This window comes from Papaver somniferum, chromosome 7, assembly GCF_003573695.1.
Source record: "Papaver somniferum cultivar HN1 chromosome 7, ASM357369v1, whole genome shotgun sequence".
In the NCBI taxonomy this organism is placed as follows: domain Eukaryota; kingdom Viridiplantae; phylum Streptophyta; class Magnoliopsida; order Ranunculales; family Papaveraceae; genus Papaver; species Papaver somniferum.
The window spans coordinates 160,692,371-160,720,167 of record NC_039364.1 but is presented as its reverse complement, the minus strand read 5'-3'; the positions used below and the strand labels follow the sequence as shown (position 1 = coordinate 160,720,167).

The window sequence follows — 27,797 nt, the reverse complement described above, 5'->3', positions numbered from 1 at the left end:
TACACATTTCAGAGAGGACCGATGGAGTTCACTCAGGATTTGATGAAATTTCAAAACTGTGAAAGTCATACGTACAACTAAAGTTTATACTTACAAAAAGAAGAAGAAAGAACAAGATATACTTACCTCGTGATGGAGCTGCTGACAGTGAGGAAGAGGAGCCGGCTGCTGCAGACGAAAGCACGGAACCTGACAAGCAACAAAAAACGGAAGAGGGTCGATACCCCTTTTTTACGAACAGAGTTTCCAGAGTTCAAACAGAAGAAGGATTTCTTCTTGCTCCATGAACGGGAATAGATGGGTTGGCCCACAACACTCATACCCCATAGCCGAGCTAGCGACATGCTACTACGAAGACCACTGGACGTGCGGTACCGTTGTTGAATGCCGATTAGAATTTTCCTGGTAATATCTACCTGCTTCGTCTTTTCAATTTTAATTTCGTCTGTCACCATCTAGTGCTTATCCCGCAAAAATGTTACTGTTATGTGCTAAGCAGGGGACTTAATATTGATGGTGGTTTTTAGCTTAGGGAAAAACTATAAAAGTCTGTCTACCTGATCCGGCATCAGAAGTAGTAGACCTTGATATGTCTATCTTCCGCAAGGAATTTGAAGAATATATCGAAATATGATGAGTGCCTATGTCTCTCTTCATATTGTATTAAAACTCAAGTTCCTAGATGAATTGTTCACTGGTATAGAGCCTAATGAGTATTTCTCCTAGCTGCATTCACTAGTGGAAATAGCAGTTTCGCGACCGTCATGGCAAGTCATATATACAAGTTAAATTACTTGTTTTAACGGTCTCAGAAATGATCGTTGTTTGAGCGTATTTTTCATATATGACGTGGTTGTGCGGGTCGCGGAACATCCTATGTCAGCGACCGATTTTAACAGTCAAGGTGTTAGGACTGACCACCATCGGTCGTAGATATACATTTCAATATATAAAAAAATAGATTCAGAACTGGCTGAATGGATACATCCGTTCTGAATGGGCTGAAATGAAATAATTATACTGAACTAAAATGAAATAATTATACTGGATTAACAACCTCAGAATAAAATTACGTTAAAACATTATATTCATTGTAAAATTCATAATCCGAGTTCATGGTTTCTTAAACAAAAGCTCAAACCAGCACCATAAAATAGTACAATTTTGTACATCAACTGAAGTTCATAATTCAAGATATAATAAATCAAATAACTCAAACTAAAAAAAATTCAACCAAAAAATATACAAAAGTGGAACCTTCTCAGTTAGCAAGAAGACGAAGCACTTTTGTAGTTCCAGGACCTGAAAATACGAAATTTCATATTTTTGTTGAATATAGTCTCGGAGAATACTATAGATTGGTAGTACATAAATGATCGAACCACCAAAAATTTGACCTCGAATGGTGTGGTGGCACTGAATGTTCACGCCACCAAAAATGTGGTGGCATGAACCACCAACAGTCACCAAGACCAACACCACCATTAAATTGAACTATGCAATGAAAGAAATGAAAAATTACAATTTACAAAGGCATACCAGTAGATACAGTGTTTACCCTAACTTTATAGTGCCTTCCATCTTTAAAAGCAAGCACCTGCATCAAGTAGATATAGTGGGTATGAAACCTTCTTCAGTTAGTTGGAATATTAAGCAACAATTGTTGTTCGTCGACATGAAATTACGCACATTTCAGGAAAAATCAGTCCATTTCACCATTATTCACCAGAAAAAATTACAAGTCAAAATTGAAAATGACAAGGTATTATCATAAACATTCAAATAGAACATTTAGAAAACTATGAAGGGAGTTTAGTAGGAATTTATTGGAGTTTTCCAGGCTAACAAGTATCAATGATTATTCAGCTGCAGTATTAGCAGCAACAATACCATCTCGCCTGGCCCTGCGAACTGCTGCACAACCTCAATACCTGAAGAATATGAATAGATCAGACGATCCAATTAGCATCCAAAGTGCCCATTAGTACTCATATAGCAGAACAAGTTCAATTAACCAACCTAGAAGAGCACCAAATTGCTTTTCTCGGAGTCGAGTGGTCTGGTTTGCATCATCTCCAAATAGCCTTGCCAAACTTTAATGTAGTTGTCTTGCACAGTTTAGATGCAAATAATGTTAAAGTTGCGTCGTTGCTATTAGCCGTTGATATGATGTTGACAGCAAGATAATGAGACAAGTATTAGATTTGTGAAAACTGTTAAACATCGTAAAATCACAGAGACTGTGTTTCCTTACACTGCTAAGTTATGGTAAAGGTCCTTGAAATTCACTTTAAGTTCATTGTTTGTGTTCTCCAAATCAAAGAATGACTGCAAAAGAAACATGGATCAGAGTATATCGTTAAGGAAATCCATCCGACGACAATAAATACAGGAAGATTAAGAACAAATACTCAATTGTGACTTTCATTACTGCGGAATTATTACATGCCGACTGGACATCAATTTCAGTAATAATTGAGGGCCAATGTTTCCTAGATCCTAGTAGTATCGAAAAGGTCACATAGAATTACCAGGAAGAAAATTTATAATGTTTCTTCAAGAAACTAAAATTCTTGTACCTAACTCAACTTTAGTAATCATGTTGCTTAATCCTTCATATGGTTGATTTTAGACCATTGAAATCACACCCATAAATATACAGTACTTAAACTTTATTATCCAAGGGACCAAGGGGTGGGTAAGAAAACATATATATCCATGAGTTTTAAACTATGCGTACATACTACATAGGAATTAAGATTCTTTCATAGAAAAATAGATATGCGTGAATGAGCCTATCATGCATTTAATGGAGGTTCAAGCATAATCAGTAAGTTAACCTTTCCGAGTCCTAACATTTAGAAGAAATCCTGCACGAGGAATTATTAACTGCCTCAATTAATACATGCATTCATGTGCAAAACAAATTGCAGAAACTACAAACTGGAATAGCAATCCATGTACAACAAGAAATATGTTAATCAGTCTAAGTAAACAAAGGAGTAGAATTTTTAATGAATCTACACATGTGACAAACAAATTAGCGTCAAACATTAGATAAGAATTCTCGCCCTATAACAAAATCAGGCGTGTCGTATAAATATTCAGTAATAATGGCATGTTAAGACAAAAGATAATGAGTAAAATTATGTTAATGCTAATACATACAGCTAGATAGATGTTTAGAAGCAACTGATAAAATCTTCTTTACCATGCCATCCTTCCAGTCGATCTTAACAACACTTAACAATTCGTCAAACACTAACAATTCTTCATCAAAATCAAATCAAGTTCTCTAATTCGGTCAAACCAGTAATCAAAAAATCAAAACCAAAAAACCAGACAAGAAAAACCAGTCACATTGACCCTAAGCTACTAATCATACCGACATTGATAACTGAAAATCGAGAAAAAACCCAAAAACATGCAAAATTAGCCGAAAGTTAACAAAAATGGTGTAAATAGAGATATAGATAGAAGGAGAAGGAGAAGAAATATCCTCACCAGGATCGCACTGCGAGAAAAGTTCTTCCACATCTACAACCACATAAAACACAAACAGATTAGAACCAAAAACCCATAAACCCTTAAATCAAAAATAAAATAAAATCAACATCAAAATTAATTAGGAATTGAAGATTATTAACCATAAGTAAGAGCTTTAATCTTTAATTATTCAAAGTCATCAATCTTCATCATCTGCAGCAGGTTCTTCCATCTCCATTTTTGAAAATCAACAAACATCCTTTCAAATCTGATTCAGCAAGAGCGCACTATTTCCCATCATGAACAAATAACATGAAACATTCACACCCATCCAAACAATCGACCCCTAAAAATTGAAAAATATAAACCCTAACCCTAAAATTAAAATACAAGAGAAAACCAAAATAAAAAAACTTACCATGTTTCATATTCCTTAAAACAAGATACTGCGAATCTCTAATCAACAACAACACTTTCAGATTCACTGGTCTCAGATTGTTTCAGATTCAATGTATTCTTCTACTTCCTGATTAACCACCTTCACTTCTATTTCTTATAGAACATAAATTCACTTCTATTTCTAATAGAACATAAAACCAAATTCTAGTATGCATGATTATCAAACCCTAAGAGAAATGAGTTAGAGAAGGGTTTGAGGTGCGGCTGTGAGAGGATGAAAGAGAAATAAGTTTCGTTCGCTTTTGATAGGGAAGAGAAGATAAGATATGGGAAGAGATATGGGCGAGGTGGTCAAAAAGAAGAAATAGGGTTAGCTTCATCCAGCCGTTCACTTCGGTTTGGTTAATCTTGACCACCAAAAGGGTGGGGCCCCGAAAATCCAAACTATAGAACAATCTAGGATTATCTGTCATAGTGTGGGTTAAAGAATGAGGAATAAAATAATAATAAAAAATCTTAGACAATGACTGTTTTTGACGCTCCTAGTTGTGCTCCTCATTTTTATTAGATCTAGGACCGTCTTGACCGGTCCACGGTCAATTTACCGCCATTGAGGGTCGGGGATGTGGGTCAGAAAAACCCCCTTTTCCACTAGTGGTACCCATACGCATACTGGCAGAAGTTCAAGACCGTGAATTTCTGCTGAGTTTGGAAATCAAAACCAACTCAATCTGGTTGCCTAAGTATGCGTACCCGTATGCATACTGGCGGAAAGTTCACGACCGTGAATTTCTGCTGAGTTTGAAAACCAAAACAAACTCAAGTCCAGTTACTTAAGTACGCATACCCGTATGCATACTTAAGTGTCTTACTTTCTAAAATTGGTTTGTTCATGAACTAAAACATTTATATAATAAGGAATGCAATTTTCAAACCGTGGATATCATGTTCGCGAAGCGATTCGATTGAATCAAAACCGATTTTGCTTCGATTGTGTCTTGTATACTTCTATAAGATCTAAGAAATTGAACAACTCTCTAACTAGTTCTTTTGAGTCATTTGAACTAGTTATGGTGAAGGTGAATATGGTTGATATGAAAGTGCTCATATGGCTAACCATTTGGTTAACTACTGTTGAACCAACTAGGTGTACATGTTTAGGTACGGTTACACAAACTTAAATGAACGTGCATTTCATTTGTGTATAACAAGCTAAGATTCAATCTAAAGGTTGAAATATATTAGCTTGAATCTAATCAAGTTTTCATCTAACGGTGAATATTGGATGCTTTGTTACCAAGGTAGCATTGATTGCAAACCCTAATTTGAAGACTATATAAAGGAGAACTCTAGAAACTGGGAAACCTAAACCCCACACCTCCAGTGTGATACTAGTTGTATAAGCTAGAGTCGATTCTCCTCTAACCTTAGGTTTCTATCGAGACCCTGTAGGTTAACGACTTGAAGACTTCATTGGGATTGTGAGGCCAGACCCAACTATTTTCTCTGTAGTTACGTGATCTGATCTTGCTGTTTCTATCGTATTGAGTACAATTGTCTCGAGATTAATTTCTCCGATAGGCAAGATAGAAAAGTAGTCACAAACATCTTTGTCTCATCGTTTTTGATTCCGAAATATCTTGTTTCACTAGTCGATTAAGATTACTGTGAGGTGATTGATATTTCTAGGATGTTCTTCGGGAATATAAGTCCGGTATATCAATTGGTTCCTGTTCACCTTGATTTATCAAAAGACGGAACAAAACTCGTAGGTATTTCTGTAGGAGACAGATTTATCTATTCTTGTAGACTTTTCTGTGTGATACAATTTTTTTTATTAAAGTCTTCGACTTTGGGTCGTAGAAACTCTTAGTTGTGGGTGAGATCAGCTAAGGGAATCAAGTGCGTAGTATCCTGCTGGGATCAGAGACGTAAGGAGCGCAACTATACCTTGGATCAGTGTGAGATTGATTGGGGTTCAAATACAGTCCAGACCGATGTTAGTTTGTAGTAGGCTAGTGTATGTAGCGGCTTAATACAGTGTGTGTTCAATCTGAACTAGGTCCCGGGGTTTTTCTGCATTTGCGGTTTCCTCGTTAACAAAACTTCTGGTGTCTGTGTTATTTCTTTTCCGCATTATATTTTGTTATATAATTTAAATATCACAGGTTGTGCGTTGAATCGATCAATTGGTAAATCCAACCTTTGGTTGTTGATTGAAATTGATTGATACTTGAACATTGGTCTTTGGTACCGTTCAAGTTAATTTATCTTATTCAATTAGACTCTCATATTTCTATTTGCTTGAGTAAGTATTGAGTTGAGAAATTGAGATATAACTCCTTGATATACTTTTTACTAAGATTGAGTCTGAATGGATAGTTGATTCTCTTAAAAGTATATTGGAGTTACTCCATACAGACTGCTAAGCGAATTATTGGGTGGGGTTGTTAGACCCCCACTTTTTCAGATCTCTCAACCGCAGATTGGTGGATAGTCACTCTAATGGGATAGTCTTCCCGTTGTTAGGGAGAGACAGGAAAAAGTATTTTCCGAGGGAACGACGGGGAATGTCGTGATATGTTCCCATTTTGTCTCATATAGACTCCTATACTCCACAAATGGAAATGTGAAGTGGAAAAAGGATTATCGATTTTCGGAATGTACACTGATATCGCTAAACTAATGAGATCACACATACCAAATGCAAACATGACTGTAAGGTTAAAAATCCTTAGTAAAGGATATGCACCATAAACTAAGGTGTTACAACTACACTTGGTGAAAGTGTGGTTGAGGTCGTGGCTCCATAAAGGAAAATTGAGAGACCACTAGGTTCGATCAGTGTTCACCTAGAAAGGAAATAGGTGAGTTAGGCACAAACTAATTATATAAATTGAAATCATCTCATAAGATTGTCTCTAAATATGTCCATGAATCAAACGGGAGGACGCTCCGAAGTTTTAAATGATTCTAGAGAACAATGAAATCCTGATGGATTATGAGAATGCACATGAGTCAATGGAAGGATCATGCGTGCACAATAATGATATAATCCATAAATAGTTGCTCCAGAAGTAGAGCACAATGAGATCGAACCATGCTTTATTTTGATTAATTTCAAATAAATAACATATTTGGCCTACGCAATCCAGGCAGAACTTAGTTCTTCGACAAATATACAGGTATTTGGTATGGTAGTGCTAACCAACCTAGTGTAAATCCTGTGGGACATATGTGGTTATTTGTCACAAAGTATAGCGACAAGAATGAGGTCTTAAAGTATAAAGAATCACCTTGTCTTGTGGCGCGAGGTTTCTCACAAACCCCTGGATCGCATACTCTTTTGAACATCATAATATTCAGTTAATTAGTTTGCTTGGTAGTTTCCAAAGAACTTGAAACATAATAGATGTGGTTATATCTTTGGAGATTTAGACTCAAAGATATTTGCGAAAGTGCATGATGTCCTTTTGCGTCCCAAGTCGAATGACTTTAAACCACGGAGTGTGTTTTCAGTTACACTGGAACACTCACTTATTGATTTAAACAATCAGGCGGATGTGGTATACCCGTCTAAGTGACTATTTGATTGGGAAGGGATAAAAAAGTACGGTTTTGTGCCATGCATATTAAATAAGTTCTTGATTAAGATCTTAATGGAATATAAAATCTTACAAGCTATTTAAAACCAGAATTTGAGATGAAAATCCTGAGAAATCTCGATCTTATCTATGTTCTGAACTAGAAGACCGATCTTGTGGTATATTATTCCATCAATTTGCGTATGTCCATTGTCAAGAAATTTAACAAGGACATGCATCCTACTAGCACTCCCATGATTAGTTGAGTTCAAATGTACATAAATGACCAATTCGTCTAAAGGAAGATGAGGAAGTTGTGTCGGGAGATGAACTTTCCTTATCTAAGTATAATAGACGCATTATTGTACTTAGCGTAATGTACTCGGCCAAATGTTACATCCTCGGGGAACTTGTTAGATAGATATAGCTCAGCGCCAACGCAACGTCATTGGAATGATATTGAATGTAATCATGTACCAAAAAGTAACCATTGACATAAATTTGTCTTATCTCTGCAAAGACATAAAAAGGAATGATAACGAAAGTGCAATCCAAAGGTTGTTGATTATGAAATAACAATAATCTCTTCTCCAACGAAAGTAATCAGGGGGAGATATGGTAGACTATTTTATAAGTCATTACGGATATTCAGTTCGAAAAGTATATGAATAAAGAAACTGTCTGGAACAACTCTGAAAGTAATCAGGGGGAGATGCCGACATCATGGGAAGAAGCCAAGATTATAATTTCAACATATTTTACTTCGAAATTGAAGTTGTGTTGTACTCTTTTTCCCTTCGATCGAGAATAGTTTTTCCCAAAGGGTTTTGTTACTCGACAAGGTTTTTAGCGAGACGACACTAAAACATCAAGTATGTTGATCGTTGAAGACATAAAGATCGTGTTGATATTACTGAATATATGGATCAAATAAATGAAACGTGATAGTCTGTTAAGCAATGTAACTTTCAGAATCAACAACAAGGTTTTATAAACATTCAAGTCACCAAAGTAAAGTGTGATGAACTCCTTTTGACTGCACTAAACTAATAAAATTTGTCCGACATCAGAGGGGCATCTAATGATGTGTTGAACTATTTTACTCATCGAGGTTGCTTTTTCCCATAGGGTTTTGTTCACTAGTGGAAAAGGGGGGTTTTCTTACCCACATCCCCGACCCTCAATGGCGGTCAATTGACCGTGGACCGGTCAAGACGGTCCTAGATCTAATAAAAATGCGGAGCACAACTAGGAGCATCAAAAACAGTCATTGTATAATATTTTTTATTATTATTTTATTCCTCATTCTTTAACCCATACTGTGACCGATAATCCTAGATTATCTTATAGTTTGGATTTTCGGGGCCCCACCCTTTAGGTGGTCAAGATTAACCAAACCGAAGTGAACGACTGGATTAAGCTAACCCTATTTCTTCTTTTTGACCACCTCACCAATATCTCTTCCCATATCTTATCTTATCTTCCCTATCAAAAGCGAACGAAACTTATTTTTGTTTCATCCTCTCACAGCCGCACGTCAAACCCTTCTCTAACTCATTTCTCTTATGGTTTGATAATCATGCATACTAGAATTTGGTTTATGTTCTATTAGAAATAGAAGTGAAATTTTGTTCTATTAGAAATATAAGTGAAGGTGGTTAATCAGGAAGTAGAAGAATACATTGAATCTGAAACAATCTGAGACCAGTGAATCTGAAAGTGTTATTGTTGATTAGAGATTCGCAGTATCTTGTTTTAAGGAATATGAAACATGGTAAGTTTTTTTATTTTGGTTTTCTCTTGTATTTTACTTTGAGGGTTAGGGTTTTGATTTTTCAATTTTTAGGGGTCGATTGTTTGGATGGGTGTAAATGTTTCATGTTATTTGTTCATGATGGGAAATAGTGTGCTCTTGTTGAACCAGATTTCAAAGGATGTTTGTTGATTTTCGAAAATGGAGATGGAAGAATAGGTCCTGCTGCAGATGATGAAGATTGATGACTTTGAATTCCATAATTAAACATTAAATCTCTTACTTCTGGTTAATAATCTTCAATTCCTAATTAATTTTGATGTTGATTTTTTTTTTTGATTTTAGGGTTTATGGGTTTTTGGTTCTAATCTGTTTGTGTTTTATGTGGTTGTAGATGTGGAAGAACTTTTCTCGCAGTGCGATCCTGGTGAGGATATTTCTTCTCCTTCTATCTATATCTCTATTTACACCATTTTTGTTAACTTTCGGCTAATTTTTCATGTTTTTGAGTTTTTTCTCGATTTTCAGTTATCAATGTCGGTATGATTAGTAGCTTAGGGTTAATGTGAGTGGTTTTTCTGGTCTGGTTTTTTGATTTTGATTTTTTGATTACTGGTTTGACCGAATTAGAGAATTTGATTTTATTTGATGAAGAATTGTTAGTGTTTGACGAATTGTTAAGTGTTGTTAAGATCGACTGGAAGGATGGCATGGTAAAGAAGATTTTATCAGTTGCTTCTAAACATCTATCTAGCTGTATTATCATTAACATAATTTTACTCATTATCTTTTGTCTTAACATGCCATTATTACTGAATATTTACACGACACGCCTGATTTTGATACATGGCGATAATTCTTATCTAATGTTTGACGCTAATTTTTTTGTCACATGTGTAGCTTCATTAAAAATTCTACTCCTTTGTTTACTTAGACTGATTAACATATTTCTTGTTGTACATGGATTGCTATTCCAGTTTGTAGTTTCTGCAATTTGTTTTGCACATGAATGCATGTATTAATTGAGGCAGTTAATAATTCCTCGTGCGGGCTTTCTTCCAAATGTTAGGACTCGGAAAGGTTAACTTACTGATTATGCTTGAACCTCCATTAAATGCATGATAGGCTCATTCACGCATATCTATTTTTTCTATGAAAGAAGCTTAATTCCTATGTAGTATGTACGCATAGTTTAAAACTCATGGATATATATGTTTTCTTACCCACCCCTCGGTCCCTTGGATAATAAAGTTTAAGTACTGTATATTTATGGGTGTGGTTTCAATGGTCTAAAATCAACCATGTGAAGGATTAAGCAACATGATTACTAAAGTTGAGTTAGGTACAATAATTTTAGTTTCTTGAAGAAACATTATAAATTTTCTTCCTGGTAATTCTATGTGACCTTTTCGATACTACTAGGATCTAGGAAACATTGGCCCTCAATTATTACTGAAATTGCTGTCCAGTCGGCATGTAATAATTCCACACTAATGAAAGTCACAATTGAGTATTTGTTCTTAATCTTCCTGTATTTATTGTCGTCGGCTGGATTTCCTTAACGATATACTCTGATCCATGTTTCTTTTGCAGTCATTCTTTGATTTGGAGAACACAAACAATGAACTTAAAGTGAATTTCAAGGACCTTTACCATAACTTAGCAGTGTAAGGAAACACAGTCTCTGTGATTTTACGATGTTTAACAGTTTTCACAAATTTAATACTTGTCTCATTATCTTGCTTTCAACATCATATCAACGGCTAATAGCAACTGCGCAACTTTAACATTATTTGCATCTAAACTGTGCAAGACAACTACATTAAAGTTTGGAAAGGCTATTTGGAGATGATGCAAACCAGACCACTCGACTCCGAGAAAAGCAATTTGGTGCTCTTCTAGGTTGGTTAATTGAAATTGTTCTGCTATATGAGTACTAATGGGAACTTTGGATGCTAATTGGATCTTCTGATCTATTCATATTCTTCAGGTATTGAGGTTGTGCAGCAGTTCGCAGGGCCATGCGGGATGGTATTGTTGTTGCTAATACTGCAGCTGAATAAGCATTGAAACTTGTTAGCCTGACAAACTCCAAGAAAACCCTACTAAACTCCCCTCATAGTTTTCTAAATGTTCTATTTGAATGTTTTTGATAATACCTCGTCATTTTCAATTTTGGCTTGTAATTTTTTCTGGTGAATAATGGTGAAATTGACTGATTTTTCCTGAAATGTGTATAATTTCAGGTCGACGAACAACAATTGTTGCTTAATATTCCAACTAACTGAAGAAGGTTCCATACCCACTATATCTACTTGATACAGGTGCTTGCTTTTAAAGATGGAAGGCACTATAAAGTTAGGGTAAACACTATATCTACTGGTATGCCTATGTAAATTGTAATTTTTCATTTCTTTCATTGCATAGTTCAATTTAATGGTGGTGTTGGTCTTGGTGACTGTTGGTGGTTCATGCCACCACATTTTTGGTGGCGTGAACATTCACTGCCACCACCACCACCATTCAAGCTCACATTTTTGGTGGTTCGATCATTTATGTACTACCAATCTATAGTATTCTCCGAGACTATATTCAACAAAAATATAAAATTTCGTATTTTCAGGTCCTGGAACTACAAAAGCGCTTCATATTCTTGCTAACTGAGAAGGTTCCACTTTTGCTTTCATTTTTTTGTTTCTTTAGCTAGTAAAAATGTTAGCCCTTGTATATTTTTTGGTTGAATTTTTTTTAGTTTGATTTATTAGATCTTGATTTTTTATGAACTTCAGTTGTTGTACAGAATTGTACTATTTTATGGTGCTGGTTTGAGCTTTTGTTTAAGAAACCATGAACTCGGATTACGAATTTTGCAATGAATATAATGTTTTAATGTTATGTTATTCTGAAGTTGTTACTCCAGTATAATTATTTCATTTTAGTTCAGTATAATTATTTCATTTCAGCCCATTCAGAACGGCTGCAGCCATTCAGCCAGTTCTGAATCTATTTTTTTTATATATTGAAATGTATATCTAAGACCGTTGGTGGTCAGTCCTAATACCTTGACTGTTAAAATCGGTCGCTGACATAGGTTGTTCTGCGACCCGCACAACCACGTCATAGATGAAAAAAACGCTCAAACAACGACCATTTCTGAGACCGTTAAAACAGGTCACTTAACTCATATATATGACTTGCCCTGACGATCGCGAAACTGCTATTTTCCACTAGTGGTTACTCGGCAAGGTTTTAATGAGACAACGTATTCGAGTCCAACTATGTTCTAAGTTTGCTTAATATTGTACTCTTTTTCTTTTAGTTCAGGTTTTGTCCCTCTGGGTTTTCCTGACGAAGTTTTAACGAGGCAATTAACTTAGACTCGTTGATCTTTGAAGATCGTATTGCATGTGATGAACAACATGTAAAGTACGAGACAACATGTGAAATACTACATGTGAAGATTTGTACCAAAAAATTTTCCCACTGGATTTTTCCTTGTCAAAGTTTTAATGAGGCAATCGATTTCAGCACAAGTCATCAAGGAGAGAACGACATTTAAAGAACTACATTCGAGACACTATATGTGAAGCACTGCATATGAAGTTCTGTTGAACCGCACAAAGGGGAATGTTGTAGGACCTACAGCCCATAGATGTGCGGCCCAACTAGCTATACCTAGGATTTTCCTTACATGTATATAAGGATATTATAGATATGTAATGTGGCTAATGAATCAATAAGATCTTCTTCTTTCTCTTATCTCTTTGTCTTCTTCTTTACGATTCTACCGCAAAAGTTATTAGTTTTAATCACAGACGTCTGACTCCTACAAACTAGAACTTGTTCGGTACAATCCATTGAGAAAGTCATGTGGGTGGGATTGTGTAATGTGTAGGTTGGAAAAACCAAAATCCTTTATTTATTGCACATGCACTGAAAAGGACAAACAAACATCCAAATGAAGCAAACTGGGTACTAGAAAAATGAAGCACAAACATACGCGCGCACACTGTTTATAGATAAGAAATAAAAGCAACATTTAAAGAGTTTTATCTTCAATGATCTAGAGATATGCTTGATGAACAAATCCAACTCTTCAGTTGAACTCATCCCTTCTGCTGGTAATACAGACTTCCGAAGAGCCAGACTCAACTCCTCTGCTCGCCTTCTCATGTCCTTCCCATCATCGGAATCCATCAGTTTCCTAACCACTTTGTCAATCATAGTCGAAGAAACTAGGTCGTTTCTATTAGCCCATTCTTGAACAAACACGCCAACTTTTAACACCTCCGTCACCAGCACAGCGTTCCAGGGATGGTCCGAGTGCATAGGCCAAACTGCCATAGGCACACCCATGCCTAAGCTTTCCACGACAGAGTTCCAACCACTATGGCTTAAAAAACCTCCTGTTGACGGGTGTGCCAATATCTCAACCTGTGGTGCCCAATCCCGCACTATCATACCCATTCCTCCTTCGGTGACCCTCTTCTCAAAGCCAATGGGTAGACCAATTCTCCGGACTTCGTTATTAGCATCAACGACATCGTTTCGATCTGCTTCTCTAAAAACCCAAATAAACCTATGTTGACTGCAGTCCAGCCCCTTTGCGAGTTGGTTTATTTCTTCCTCTGACAATGTCGTTGCAGTTCCGAATGCTACATACAGTACTGAATTTTGAGGTTGTGCATCTAACCATTCTAGGCATTTGTAGCGAGACTTTACTGACGCTGCTGACGACTTCTGCGGTGTCCCTCCAACAGCTGGTAATCGTCCTACTAATGGCCCAAGGCACCACAAAGTCATATTCCCTCCTTGAAAAGGCGGGACAGATAATAATATGTCGATGAACTTCCCTTCTAAAGGACGGCATGTGTTATATATATAACCGGAACTTATCTGTGATGCCAGTTTCATCTGCGGGGACATTATTTTTTCGAAAAATCCATCGAGTAAGCAGCCATCTATTGTCAGCTGATGCGAATACTCCTTAAGATACTCAAAGCTAGGCCAGTTTGGTCGACCATAAATCTCCCATCTGGTATACAAGGCAGTGAAAATCGTAAAAGGACTGAAACAATACACTTCTAAATTGTGAATCTTGGCTGATGAGGAGGCTTTTTCGACAGCGAAAGCCATGAAACAGTCGTGAACTAGGACAACCCGTTGAGCAGTGGCTGAGAGAGAGCTTATGAGTTCCGCAAGGGGCTGGTGGAAGTTCACTACGCCTTCAAAAGTGGGTGCTAGTTGGACTGGCAATTTGTTGGAAGAATTTGGATCAGGAGTAGGTGAAGGGAACGAATGAATCCCCAAATCATGAAACTGTATCGGGTTGGTAGCGGAGAGATTTCCCGCTTGCACACGCTGTGTTATTTGCTGAATGTTCACGGCTGTACAGATAAAATGAACGGGTATTCCTCGTGCCGATAAGAGATGGGATAAGTGTACTACTGCGCTGAAATGACCTTGTGTTGGAAACGGAAACATCACGACTACCACCGGTTCTAGTGGTAGTAGTGTTGATGAGCCATTGAAATCATGTTCTTGTTGATGACCCATAAATGATGGTTGCTTTGGTTTGGAGTTCAAATTAGTGATTGATGATATGATCAAGTTTTTGAATACTTTTTTTGGTTTTCGGTGTGTCGGTACTTACAATGTATTAGTTTGAAAGACAATCAACTTATCCTAGGTTCTGTTAACTTGTATATCCGGATGCATGCTAAGGTTTAATAAATAATTATCTTATTGTATTGGGATTATGAATTCAATTTTTTCCCCTCTATCTGCAATAATTGCTGCTGGTGGCAATTCGTTTCGTTAATAAAGACGCTGGGGCAGGTAGAAGAAAAACTTATCAAGTCGCTACAACTTTATTCCTTGTAATAGTGTATAAAAACTCATATAAAAAGATTAATCGTTACACCTCAACGAACTATAATATATGCCGTATAAACTTCTCTTTCTAGTTCTCTAAATCAATTATCATTCTTCTGTAAAATTCTGTAACATTTTTCGGTACAAGAAAATGGATGTTCCAGTTGATGATAATAGCACTTCGAAACCATCTTTGAAGTTCTTGATATATGGTAGAACAGGGTGGATAGGTGGTCTACTTGGCCCAATCTGTGACAAACAGGGCATACCGTATGAGTACGGAAGAGGCCGCCTGGAGGAAAGGTCCTCGTTAATGGAGGACATTCAGAACGTCAAGCCTACTCATGTTTTCAATGCTGCAGGTGTAACTGGTCGGCCTAATGTCGACTGGTGTGAGTCGCACAAGACAGAAACAATCCGTGTCAATGTTGCTGGTACACTGAACTTGGCTGATGTGTGTGGAGAGAATGGATTGCTGATGATTAACTTCGCTAGTGCATGCATATATGAATATGACGCTGAACACCCAAAAGGTTCAGGTGTTGGATTCAAGGAGGAAGACGTACCCAACTTTGCTGGTTCGTTCTACTCAAAGACCAAGGCCATGGTTGAAGAGTTGGTGAAGGAATATGACAATGTTTGTATTCTCAGAGTCCGCATGCCCATATCGTCAGACCTTAACAACCAACGCAATCTCATCACGAAGCTCAGTCTTTACGACAAGGTTGTTAACATTCCCAACAGTATGACAGTCTACGATGAACTTCTGCCTATTGCGGTTGAGATGGCTAAGTGGAATCTGACAGGTGTATGGAACTTTACAAATCCCGGAGCCATGAGTCATAGCGAGATTTTAGAGATGTACAAGGAACACATCGACAAAGATTTTTAATGTGAAACAAGGTAAAAGAAAGCAATACTAGATTGCTATAAGCAAGAAGAGAAGAGAATTCAAGCAAGAAGAGAAAGATAAGTTTTGTGTTTAATAATTTGATTGAGTAATAGATAGATCTTACAAGACTTAATCTAACCTTTATATAGGCTTGAAGAATAACTAAATTAGGAAACAGAAAACTAAAAGGAAATCTAAAAGAATCCTAAAAATAAGAAAGACTGAAACTAGGAAACCATGGAAGCCAAACCTCTAAGCGGAATCTTCTGGAATTGTAGTATGCCCTGCATCAGTCCCCCCTTCTAGAGTAAAGCTCGTCCTCGAGTTGTCCAAACAAACCAGAAGTTCATTGTCACCATGAAACGTAAAAATCTCTTGAACATTAAATGTGTTGGAGATATTCCAATCATTTGGTAGATCAATAACATAAGCATTATCATTGATCTTCTTTAAAACATTGAAAGGACCATATTTCTTCATCTTGGTTTTGTTATAAGTACCCACTGGAAATCTCTCTTTTCTTAGATGTATCATCACGAGCTCCCCTTCCTTGAAGGTTTTAAACCTCTTGTGTTTATCAGCATCCTCTTTATATTTAGAATTGGACTTCTCCAGTTTAGATTTTACTTCATTATGTAATTCAGTTGCTTTGTCTACAAAAGAGTCGGCTGCAGTGTTTGTACTCTGTGTGGTGGGTAAGGCTACCAAATCAAGAGTATGATTAGGTACTTTAGAGTACATAATCTCAAATGGAGTTTTCCCAGTAGAACGATTCACAGAAGTGTTGAAAGCGAATTCCATATGTGGCAATAACACATCCCACTGCTTACTATTATCCAGGCACTTAGCTCTAATCAAATTCCCAAGTGATCTATTAACAACCTCAGTCTGTCCATCAGTTTGCGGATGTGAAGTTGTGCTGAATTGTAGAACTGTGCCTAAGCGCATCCATAAACTTTTCCAGAAATAACTCAAAAATTTGGTATCTCTGTCAGAAGTGATAGACTTTGGAACCCCATGCAATCTTACTACTTCTTTAAAGAACAAAGAAGCAACATTAGAAGCGTCAGTTGATTTCTTACAAGCCACGAAGTGAGCCATTTTAGAGTAACGATCAACTACGACCATAACAGAATCATTACCTCTAGCAGTACGAGGTAAACCAAGTATAAAATCCATACTTATATCAACCCAAGGTGCATCAGGAACTGGTAAAGGAGTATACAACCCGGTATTTTGAATTGTACCCTTTGCTCTCTGACAGACCATGCATTTTTGTACGAACTTTTGTACATCACGTTTCAAAGATGGCCAGAAATATCTTTCTTCAATCAGGGCAACGGTTTTATCTCTCCCAAAATGACCACCAAGACCACTGCCATGTAATTCTCGCATAAGATGTAAACGTAAAGACCCTTGAGGAATACATAATCGATTCCCTTTAAAAAGAAAACCTTCTTGTATAAGAAAATCATCAACCCCATGAGTTTGAGAACTGCATTGATCCCATAGTTTGCCAAAATCTTCATCTTCTGGATAAATGTCTTTGATATAGTCAAATGCATAACTCTCATTACGAATTGTAGTTAATAGATGACTTCTTCTACTTAAGGCATCATCAACTTGATTCAATTTTCCACTTTTATGTCTCACGGAGAAAGTGTATTTGTTGAGTGTGGAAAGCCATCGATCATGCATTCTGTTAACTTTAGCAGAAGTATTCAAAAACTTCAAAGCATGGTTGTCAGTGTTGACAACAAATTCCCTATGTATAAGATAAGTATGCCACTGCTTAAGAGATTGAACAAGAGCCAATAACTCTAATTCATATGTAGACCATTTCTTTTGTGCATCTGAATTCTTCTCACTGTAATATGCAATTGGATGACCCTCCTGTGATAATACTGCACCAATACCAACAACAGATGCATCACAATCTATTTCAAAAGGCTTGTTGAAATTCGGAAGTGCAAGAATTGGTGCTGTACAAAGCTTTTCTTTAAGAAGAATAAAGCTTTTATCCATTGCTTCCGTCCACTCAAACTTCTCCTTCTTGAGACAGTCAGTCAAAGGTGCAGAAATAGAGCTAAAGTTCTTCACAAATCTTCGATAGAAAGAAGCCAAACCATGAAAACTACGAACATCACGAATAGAAGTAGGAACTGGCCAATCTTCAATTGTTTGAACTTTAGAAGGATCGACATGAATACCATCAGTAGAAATCACATATCCCAAAAATGTTACTGAAGAAGCCATGAAGGTACACTTCTTCAAATTAACATATAAAGAGTTGTCAGCAAGAACTTGAAACACTTGTGAAAGATGTTGGAGGTGTTCTGGCTCACTGCGACTAAAAATTAGTATGTCATCAAAATAGACAATAACAAATTTACTGATAAAGGGTTGGAGAACCTGATTCATAAGTCGCATAAAAGTACTAGGTGCATTAGATAACCCAAATGGCATGACCAGCCATTCATATAAACCTTCACGTGTCTTGAATGATGTTTTCCACTCATCGCCACCTCGATTGCGTATATGGTGGTAACCACTGCGTAAATCCAACTTAGTAAAAATAATAGAGCCCGACAGTAAATCAATCATATTATCAATACGCGGGATCGGAAATCTATAAGGAACGGTGATGCGATTTAATGCTCTGCAATCGACACACATCCTCCATCCATTGTCTTTTTTACTAACCAAGAAGGCAGGACTGGCACAAGGACTGTTGCTATGTCGTATTAAACCCTTTGTAAGCAAATAAATTACCTGTCCCTTTGCAGGCAACTCAATCATAGGCTTAGAATCTTCATGGGAATGTAAAGAATGTTGTGGGTGCAAAGAACGAATAACAATGGCTACGATAGCATCAGTCTGTGCACAAGAGTTTGAAGTGGAATTGGATGGACTAAGAACCTTGATTTTCCCATTATGAACAAAAGTGTAAGTATTCTCGAATCCATTGTGAACCGAGTGAATATCATATTGCCAAGGTCTGCCAAGAAGAAGATGGGTTGCCGTCATATTAATGACATCACATAGAACTGTGTCTTCATAACCCTCAAAAGAGAATGACACATAACACTGAAGAGTAATCTTCTGTGTGCTAGAGGCATTAACCCATCCTACAGTGTAAGGTTCTGGATGAGAAGTTACTGGTAGTTCAAGATTCTTAACTACGTGATCAACAATATAATTATCCACACTGCCACTATCAATTATCATCTTGCAGATTTTACCCCCAATATAACATCTTGATTTAAAAATACTATGTCTCCTAGACTTGCATTGTTGAGTAAGAAATAATGGATGAATCATCCCAACAAACTCGTCGTCATCACCAGGTGAGTCTTCATCTTCGAACTCATTAAGCGCACCAGTGACTTCATTAATGAACTGAGGTTCACCAATCAAAGCATTGAATTTCCGACAATCACTAGAAGTGTGCCCCGATTGCTGACATTTATTTCACTTATCTCCACGAAATTTTGTATAAGCATTATTAGCTCGCTGTTGCGGTGGAAATTGTTGTTGCCTGTTATGAAACCGATTCCCTGTAGTAGAAGGAGTTGGTTGCAGAGAGTGAGATTGCTGACCCGGCTGAAGATCAACTGGATTGGCTAAGATAGGTGCAGCCAGAGGTGGAGTATAGGGCACAATATGGCTAGGTTGTCGATGTGAATGGCTAACATCATCGTAAGGAGGCCTGGGAATATTTAAAACAGTATCTGGAGAAAAGTTTTGAGATGAATTGGTACCCCTGTAAGTATTTTGATGATGCCCTTGTCTGGATGGATAAATCCTAGAAGAACGAATAAGACGATTTTCTATCTTAATAGCTTGCTGCACAACTTCGACCATAGTAAAAACTGAATGAGTCATACCATTTTGTATTAATCTATTCAGTCCCTCAATGAATCTTGCAAATAACTGTTCTTCAGATTCTTTGAGTTGATTTCGTGCGACCAAATTATAAAAATCTGACACATATTCTTCAACAGTTCGTGCCCCCTGCTGAATGTTTTGTAATTTGATGAAAAGTTGCTTCATAAAGTCTCTAGGTAAGAACTTATCCCTGATCAAAGTTTTCATACGTTTCCAAGTACGTATTTTCGGTTTGTTAGCGTTTCTACGATCATCACAGATCTTATCCCACCAAGCTGCAGCTCCTCCTTTGAGTTTGTATGTCACAAGTTTAACCTTAGAATCTTCAGGGACTTCCATGAATTCGAAAAAAGCTTCTACCTCAAAGAACCATTCAGTTAGTTCTTCAATGCGAAAATTTCCAGAGAAGTTGGGAATATCAGCTTTTAGTTTATATTCTGGTAAAGAACTGTAAGGGTTGTGATCAGTTTTTAAACGTCGTTCTTCAATCCAATTCTTCTCTAGATCGTTCTCACGTTCATCTTCATCATCATTGTCAAGTGCAGGAGAAACTATCTTCTTCTTTGAATGACCTATGAAGCCTTCATACGATTTCTTAATGTTTAAAGTACGCAATACATCTTCAGGTACTTCATCATTCTGTAAAAACTGAAATATATCTTCTTTAGTTTTTCCTTCTAAGTCTACAAGCTCAGGCATATCTAAATCTAGATTTATATGTTTTGAAACCTTCAAAAGTTGATTCTGCATGGTTTCAAGCTTGGTATCTCTTAACCCTAATTTGTCCTCCATGGACTTCTCAAGAGCTTCAGTAATGTTTTTTGCCAAAATCTCGGTATGAGATTTGATGAGAGCTTCGATTGCTGCTAGAGTAACTGGTTGAGCAGTCATTTTTTTTTTTTGTATACGAAAAGGAACTAAAAAAGGACTGAAAGGTGTTGCGGAAGCGATGTAAAGGATCAAGTTATAGGATGAAGACCTAAAACTAAGCGGTTGATACCAACTAATGTGGAACAAGGTAAAAGAAAGCAATACTAGATTGCTATAAGCAAGAAGAGAAGAGAATTCAAGCAAGAAGAGAAAGATAAGTTTTGTGTTTAATAATTTGATTGAGTAATAGATAGATCTTACAAGACTTAATCTAGCCTTTATATAGGCTTGAAGAATAACTAAACTAGGAAACAGAAAACTAAAAGAAAATCTAAAAGAATCCTAAAAATAAGAAAGACTGAAACTAGGAAACCATGGAAGCCAAACCTCTAAGCGGAATCTTCTGGAATTGTAGTATACCCTGCATCAATTCTAAATGGAGTAACTTCACCCTTGAAGAACAGGCTAAGGTGATTGTTGCTGGTCGATGCAGCAACGAGATGGATGCGTCTAAATTGAAGGAGTTTCCTGAGTTGCTATCAATTAAAGAATCGCTGATCAAATATGTGTTTAAACCCAACAAGAAAACTTCCGCTTTTATATCTTAAAGAACTGTAACAATCTGGGCATTAGTTTGTACTTTATTTCTTGGAACTTCTGTAGAAGCTTGATTGGGTCATATGCATTGTGTATTGAAAGTATGTGTCCGAAGAACATGAACTCATAAAAGAAACATACAGATACTTTCAAACTAGAGACAACATCAGATGGATAAAAATTGCACTCTTAAATTCTCAACTTTGACATCCAAGTGGTAAAAACAGCAAATAGTTTATTACAGGGCTTAAGCCATTCTTACATCAAACAAGAATAATAAAATAAAATAAAACATAAAATCTGATTTCGCCTCAGCAGCTCCCAGTAATCAAATACATCAAATTTTTCAAAGGTTTTCAGGATCTACACATATCTGGCAGGCACAATACATGACCCAAATCAGACATTCCCAAGTAGTGATTTCTTCTCGTGCTCTTCCAAGACTTTCCCACCATGACAAGGCTGACGATGTGAAGGTATCAACTGCTATTCCAACTCTAATGGCATCGTCTGTTACCTTCCTTTCATCGAAAATGCATGCCACTTCATCTGCCCAATCCGAGAAATTCCAACAAGAGCCGTCGAAGTCCGGAAACTCACCACTCCATATTGCCGAGTCTGAAAATTCATCATACGACATTAAGCAGTCATAATCCTCATCCATCTTAAGCAATTCATCATCGTACACATCCATGTTAAGCAATTCTCAAATACAAAAACAAAATCAATCAATCACAGACTTTCTTCTTGATGAATCAGACACGCGAACCCTAGTTTTTGCTTCTGATGCTATCTCACCTTAAGATTAAGATACAAGGAAGAAGGAATATGGTTTCTGAACTAACCCCCTATGATTTATATAGAACAAGCGGAAGTCCTGAATATAGAAGTTTGAAGAAATATGGAAACGCGTTTCAAAATTACAACTCTACTACCTGTTTCCTAATCTTGTATTAACTCGAATATGGAAACTCTGTAAGCGGGTCTACGAAGTGTTTGATAGAAATTCTTAATGAGTTTTCCGTTTGCCCAATTGGTTTCTATCACTATCAAGCAACACTGATTTCACCCAGCAACACAATGCTTCTAAATGGAGAAACACCTTTTGTGTGTGAATGTCAGTAAACCTTTTGGTGATAAGATTTCTGAATGAAAATGAAGTGCTGTTCAGTTTCACTCTGACATTTGTATTTTCTAGTTTGCTATTAAATGGCTTGAATTGGTTGAAGTAAAGTTAGATACTTACTAAATATCCTATATCACTGCAGATGCTACACAATATGGTTCATGCCGATGGATCCGTCCTTCAAACTTTTGATTACTTAAAGCAAAATGGCTTACAAGGATTTGTTGATATTTGGCCAAGACCTACTGCCATAGCATGGAAAACTATTGCTTGCTATGCAGCATTCGAGGCTCTACTTCAACTTGCTCTTCCTGGCAAACGAGTTGAAGGTCCCATCTCTCCTGCAGGGAATGTACCTGTCTACAAGGTAATCAGCATAATAGTGTCCGTGTATGTCATGATTATCGGCAATCTAATTTTTAGCATGTGAGTCTTGATGAGCAATGATAACTCGTTTTAAAAACTTAGCTTGAAGTACCTTTCCAGTAAGATCTCTTCTTTGTACAGATGGTATTTGGAAAGCTGAAGACAATTAGAAAGGTTTAACCCTGCAATCGTCGATGACCATTTGGGAGAGATTTACTCAGCACTCATCTCCGGAAGTTTAATCTTTTGTATCCTTCTATACATAAAAGTGAGGGTTATGGATTGAAATGGGCTCAACTACTTCTTTGTTGCCAGTATTCATTTGTTTACTAATACAGTATATGTCGCACCTTTCTAATTTACTATCTTTGTCTATAAGGGTCGTAGTGCTCCATCCTCCACCGGCTCCGGATCATCTGGGAATCCTATCATTGACTTCTACTGGGTGAGTTCTTAAATTTGATGGACAATAAGTTTATACTTTGGCGACTCTGGGTTATCTTATACTGAATCTGATCATCTAGTCCACATTCCTTTAACGGGCAGAAGTTTATACTCTATACATGCAAAAGGTTTACTATTGGCGAAGCTTTTCAGGATCTAACTTTATGATCTTTAGCATTCCCATGTTTATGTCGTATTATGAAGTATATGGGAAAGATACAATTTCCTAGAGTAAATATTTCTGCAATACTAGTTAACTATCCCACATAATATGCTGAATTAAGCTTATGGAATTTGAACTGTGTCGGAGCTGCAGCCTTCTTTAATGTTTTATGTTTGGGAAACACATGCATTATGCCTGCCATGGTAACCTAAACTCATTTATGTGTTTATGTGATTCTTAGAAGTAACCGATGTATGTATTTGGTTTTTCTTTTATCTCGCAATTATACGTTTCAATATGCACTAATATCTTGTCATATCCTTATAATGCAGGGAATGGAGCTATATCCTCGAATTGGGAAATACTTTGATATTAAGGTCTTTACAAATACAAATTGTAGATTCGGTATGATGTCTCGGCGTGTTCTTGCTGTCACTTATTGTATCAAGCAGGTTAGTCGCTTAACCATCATCATCTAATGGATAGTTTCAGGAAGAGCACAACAGATCCTTTACCTGTGCCTTATAACGCGATACCATTTGTAGGTAAAGCAAGACAGTTCATAAAAGTAGGCGTAGAATCTCAGCCAGGATGTTGTTAATTCAGATTGTCCCTTTCTAGATTTGCTGTCATGTAATACTCTTTTATTCTCTTGTTTAACAATTCCACCACTTCAACAAATGATTGCAGTATGAAATGAATTGGAAAGTAGCTGACTCTATGCTTGTGAACACTGTATTGATGCTTGTGTACGTAACCAAGTTCTTTTGGTGGGAAGCTGGATACTGGAGTACAATGGACATTGCACATGATCGAGGTACCACTGAAGTATCCTTTTTTGTTAATTTTAACAGTACTGAGCGCCATCTACCTGGAGGTGTAGATGAGTATAAATCACTATCATCACAAAAGTACATGACTTGCCTACTAGATTGTATATATCGACATTCGGTTTGCAATGACCCCTATTAAAAAGAATCGAAATATCTCCCTCAAGATCTATCTGCAAAAGAGGCATTTAAATCATTACAATCTTCTGGGTTTGTAATTTTTAAGAATTTCAGTTGCCTCAAATCTTCTTCTTTGATTTCTACAGCTGCGTTTTATATTTGCTGGGGATGCTTGGTCTGGGTTCCGTCAATTTATACCTCACCTGGAATGTACCTAGTCAATCATCCAGTGAATCTTGGTACTCAGGTAAGTAACTAGTGCACATTATCCATGCACCGTCCTTGTTCCTAAACAAAGTCTTTCTGAGTAGTGCAAGTGCTATTTTGTGATTCTAACCTTGACCAATTGCTTCCAGACAGCACTTCTTATCTTAGCTGCTGGTGTTCTGTGTGTATACGTCAACTACAACTGCGACAGGCAAAGACAAGAATTCCGCAGAACAAATGGAAAGTGCTTGGTGTGGGGAAGAGCTCCATCAAAGGTATTCCACATTGTCATTGCTCCCATGTTATCTATTTCGCCGCAGTTATGCTTTTGTCTGCGCAACAGTTATCCTGGAAGCAGGCTGTTTATAATTTTAGAAGCCTCAATATAACTAAATTTTTCAGCAGATTGTCGCCTCCTATCAAACTAGCAAGGGGGAGACCAAAGCTAGCCTTCTTTTAACCTCAGGATGGTAAGTTGTTCTTTTCTTTAATTTGTTACATCACAAAAATTATTTGATCGTGCTTGGTACTTCAATATGTATTTGCGAACCGGAGCAATTCATTTAGCTGCTCAGTATTAGATATGTTGGTCGTAATTCTGTAGTTAGTATTGATCTTTCACCAGATTTTTCTTAATATCATAGATTGCTGCGCAGGTGGGGTTTAACACGGCACTTTCAATACGTGCCAGAAATATTATCTGCTTTCTTTTGGACTGTGCCAGCGCTTTTTACCCATGTAAGATTCTCCCTTTAATCGGCACTGCTGTTATATGTTAAAAGTTTGTACCTAGAAACAGATGGAGATTAATATTTCATTGTACAATCTCCTCTCCATATATATATACAGAGTGTTTCACGTTGTAAAAGAATCCAAAAGTTATTACATTGGAGAATTTTTTGGGTTTGGAATATGCAGTGTTTTATTAGGCAGGCATAATTGGTTCTTATGGAAAAAATATGGGGAGTCCGCGAGAAACCCCAACCACTTTGTATAAGGGGAGTGACGTTGTCGAATATACTGTACTATTTTAAGGTTATCAGCAATATTTTAATTAGCTACTCAATGAATCGTGCTTAGCTCTAACTACATTTTCTGTGGTTTGTTGATCATCACACCTCTTCTCTGAATTCATTACGAAAACGATCATACACATTTTTTTATGGAATTCTTTGTTGAAGTAATCCAGTTTCTAGCTAATATTCCAATACTGCAGAGGCTTCCAATTTCATCTTTTGGGAAAATTGCTCAATTAGTTCAACCCAGATATTACAGTGAGTTTTTTCATTGCCTTATTTTCCTGAGCAGGTAAATGTTTGTTATTTAACTTATTAACAATTTCCTAAGAATGTTTGTTATTTAACTTATTTTCCTAGCCGTACAGTATTCGACATAAACAAAGATTTCACAGGAAATTGAAAATTTTGGTGTAGAAAAAAAAAGGGTGAAATTATCAGTTTGGAGTAGAAGCCTAATTTGTTTTAACGTGATTCTTCTCGTTTTCTAGGATGTGGTTCCACAGGCCTTTTAGAGCCGAGTGGTTACTAAACGTGGCAAGTACATAAACCTTTGTGCTTTTCTCCATAGTATTTGAACATAGTTGGTAACATCTGTTGTTCATCATCGATTTCAAGTAATTCTTTAATGAGGTTAATATTACCAGCTGATGATTAATTTGTTTGTAATCAGATTGAAAGTCCATCAGCCAGCAGTGGCTGTGGATTCTGTTCAGCTAGAATGTATAACCAGAGAGGGCAGGTAAATTTTTCTTGGCTTGAACCATAGATACACAAGAATTGCTAATCAAAAGTTCACTTATGCTTTATTTGGATGGCAGCTTGTTGCGTCGTTGATTCAAGAGGGTCTCATTAGGACGGCCAGATCACAACAATCAGTAGCCAAATCAAATCCCTGATTTGATCAGTAGATTTTATGCATAATGGACCCTGTGGAAGGAAAGGAATCAGAGGCCATTCAACAACAAGTCTCTCAAGAATTAAGCTCATTCAAAAAATCATCAGGCATGCAATCGCGTACTATCTCTATCTAACCACCAGTGTCTCAGAATTCTCTCTTAAGGAGTTCATGTCAACTGGAAGTGTGTGTTATCTTTGAACCACCTTGAATCAGCTCTTTTCTTTTCTGCAGCTCTTCGTTCTTGTAGTTAGCTTTTCTTTTTTGTTTGCTCTTTCTCTTCGGGTGGATGCTTTGTCCTTCATTGCCAGAAATTTGTAATTTGTATTTATCTTTGCAGTTGGCTTCTGGTTCTTTCAATAAAATCCAGATCCTGTAAGCACACAGATATAGGCTCATCAGAATCTTCCAAGCAATTACATTTTTTTTCTCTCTTTTGCCGAACTATTAACTTCTCTCCTAACTGAAATACACTTCCATCTACTAGGAATTACGGGGTTTTCTATGTCATGCACCTATCCCCTTCTTCATTCAAAAGTTAAGTATCTTTTCAAGGATACTTCAGATCTGATTTTCTGCTCATTAATATTTGTCTTGCCATGTCATACTAGGTATTTGTACCTCCATAAAGGCTTAGCTTAGTTGCATTTTGCACCATACTCTACCTTTGAGGTGTATTTTTTTCAACAATCAAGCCAATCAATCTCGTGATGCTCAATTATTCTCTTAAAATATTATTCTATGGGTCTTCTTAACTTGTATACTCGTATGCATGTTAAGAACTTTTACATTGTTCTTCGGACTTTTCTATTAAAGTTTCGAGATAATCATTGATGATAAACCTGGTCATAAATGTAAAAAAAAACTTACATAAAAGCCCTTGAGGTCCACTTAAATACCTGGGTCCCACTACTTAATACTTAATTCACACCTGTTTATCTCTACAATTTGTATTAATTCTGTGATTGCTCTTGTCTTTATTTATCCTCTTAGAGATATCCTATGGTTTAACTTTAACCTATGGTTTAAAATTCTTCACGGCTACTCTCTCACATATATCGTGTCATTTAATTAAAATCGCTACCGTATGACATCTACTCGTCCGATTGATGTTGAAGCAAATATTTTCGGTTCCTTTTTTTTAGCCGGATAAATTTTGTAACAGTATTTTTGGATAAACATTAATTAGATTTTAGATATACATAGAAAATCAGTTTTGTTACCCACAAAATATCTTTGGATAAACATTAAGTAAATTTTAGATATACATATAAAATCAATTTT

The 27,797-nt window shown here is 36.7% G+C and overlaps 3 protein-coding genes across 7 annotated transcripts; 2 read left to right on the top strand and 1 right to left on the bottom strand.

Moving 5' to 3' along the window:
• Positions 1–13,197: 13,197 nt before the first annotated feature.
• LOC113295452 (zeatin O-glucosyltransferase-like) lies at positions 13,198–14,778 on the bottom strand. The gene has a single exon (XM_026543791.1). The coding sequence runs from the start codon at positions 14,776–14,778 to the stop codon at positions 13,198–13,200; it is 1,581 nt and encodes a 526-aa protein (XP_026399576.1).
• Positions 14,779–15,247: 469 nt separating this feature from the next.
• LOC113295451 (trifunctional UDP-glucose 4,6-dehydratase/UDP-4-keto-6-deoxy-D-glucose 3,5-epimerase/UDP-4-keto-L-rhamnose-reductase RHM1-like) lies at positions 15,248–21,354 on the top strand. The gene is made up of 2 exons (XM_026543790.1): positions 15,248–15,984; positions 21,180–21,354. The coding sequence occupies exons 1-2, from the start codon at positions 15,248–15,250 to the stop codon at positions 21,352–21,354; spliced, it is 912 nt and encodes a 303-aa protein (XP_026399575.1).
• Positions 21,355–21,599: 245 nt separating this feature from the next.
• LOC113298913 (7-dehydrocholesterol reductase-like) lies at positions 21,600–26,957 on the top strand. Of its 5 annotated transcripts, none has more exons than XM_026547784.1 (14): positions 21,600–21,819; positions 22,612–22,836; positions 22,977–23,103; positions 23,215–23,280; positions 23,775–23,894; positions 24,133–24,259; positions 24,539–24,639; positions 24,749–24,874; positions 25,002–25,069; positions 25,256–25,337; positions 25,816–25,907; positions 26,107–26,152; positions 26,289–26,357; positions 26,437–26,957. In XM_026547784.1, exons 5-14 carry the CDS (start codon positions 23,778–23,780, stop codon positions 26,512–26,514), a joined length of 906 nt encoding a protein of 301 aa, XP_026403569.1. In that variant the 5' UTR covers positions 21,600–21,819; positions 22,612–22,836; positions 22,977–23,103; positions 23,215–23,280; positions 23,775–23,777; the 3' UTR covers positions 26,515–26,957. The 5 variants fall into 5 exon arrangements, with proteins under 5 accessions (XP_026403569.1, XP_026403568.1, XP_026403570.1 ...); XM_026547783.1 differs by having other exon boundaries at positions 21,600–22,460; XM_026547785.1 differs by having other exon boundaries at positions 21,602–22,460; positions 25,005–25,069.
• Positions 26,958–27,797: the final 840 nt, after the last annotated feature.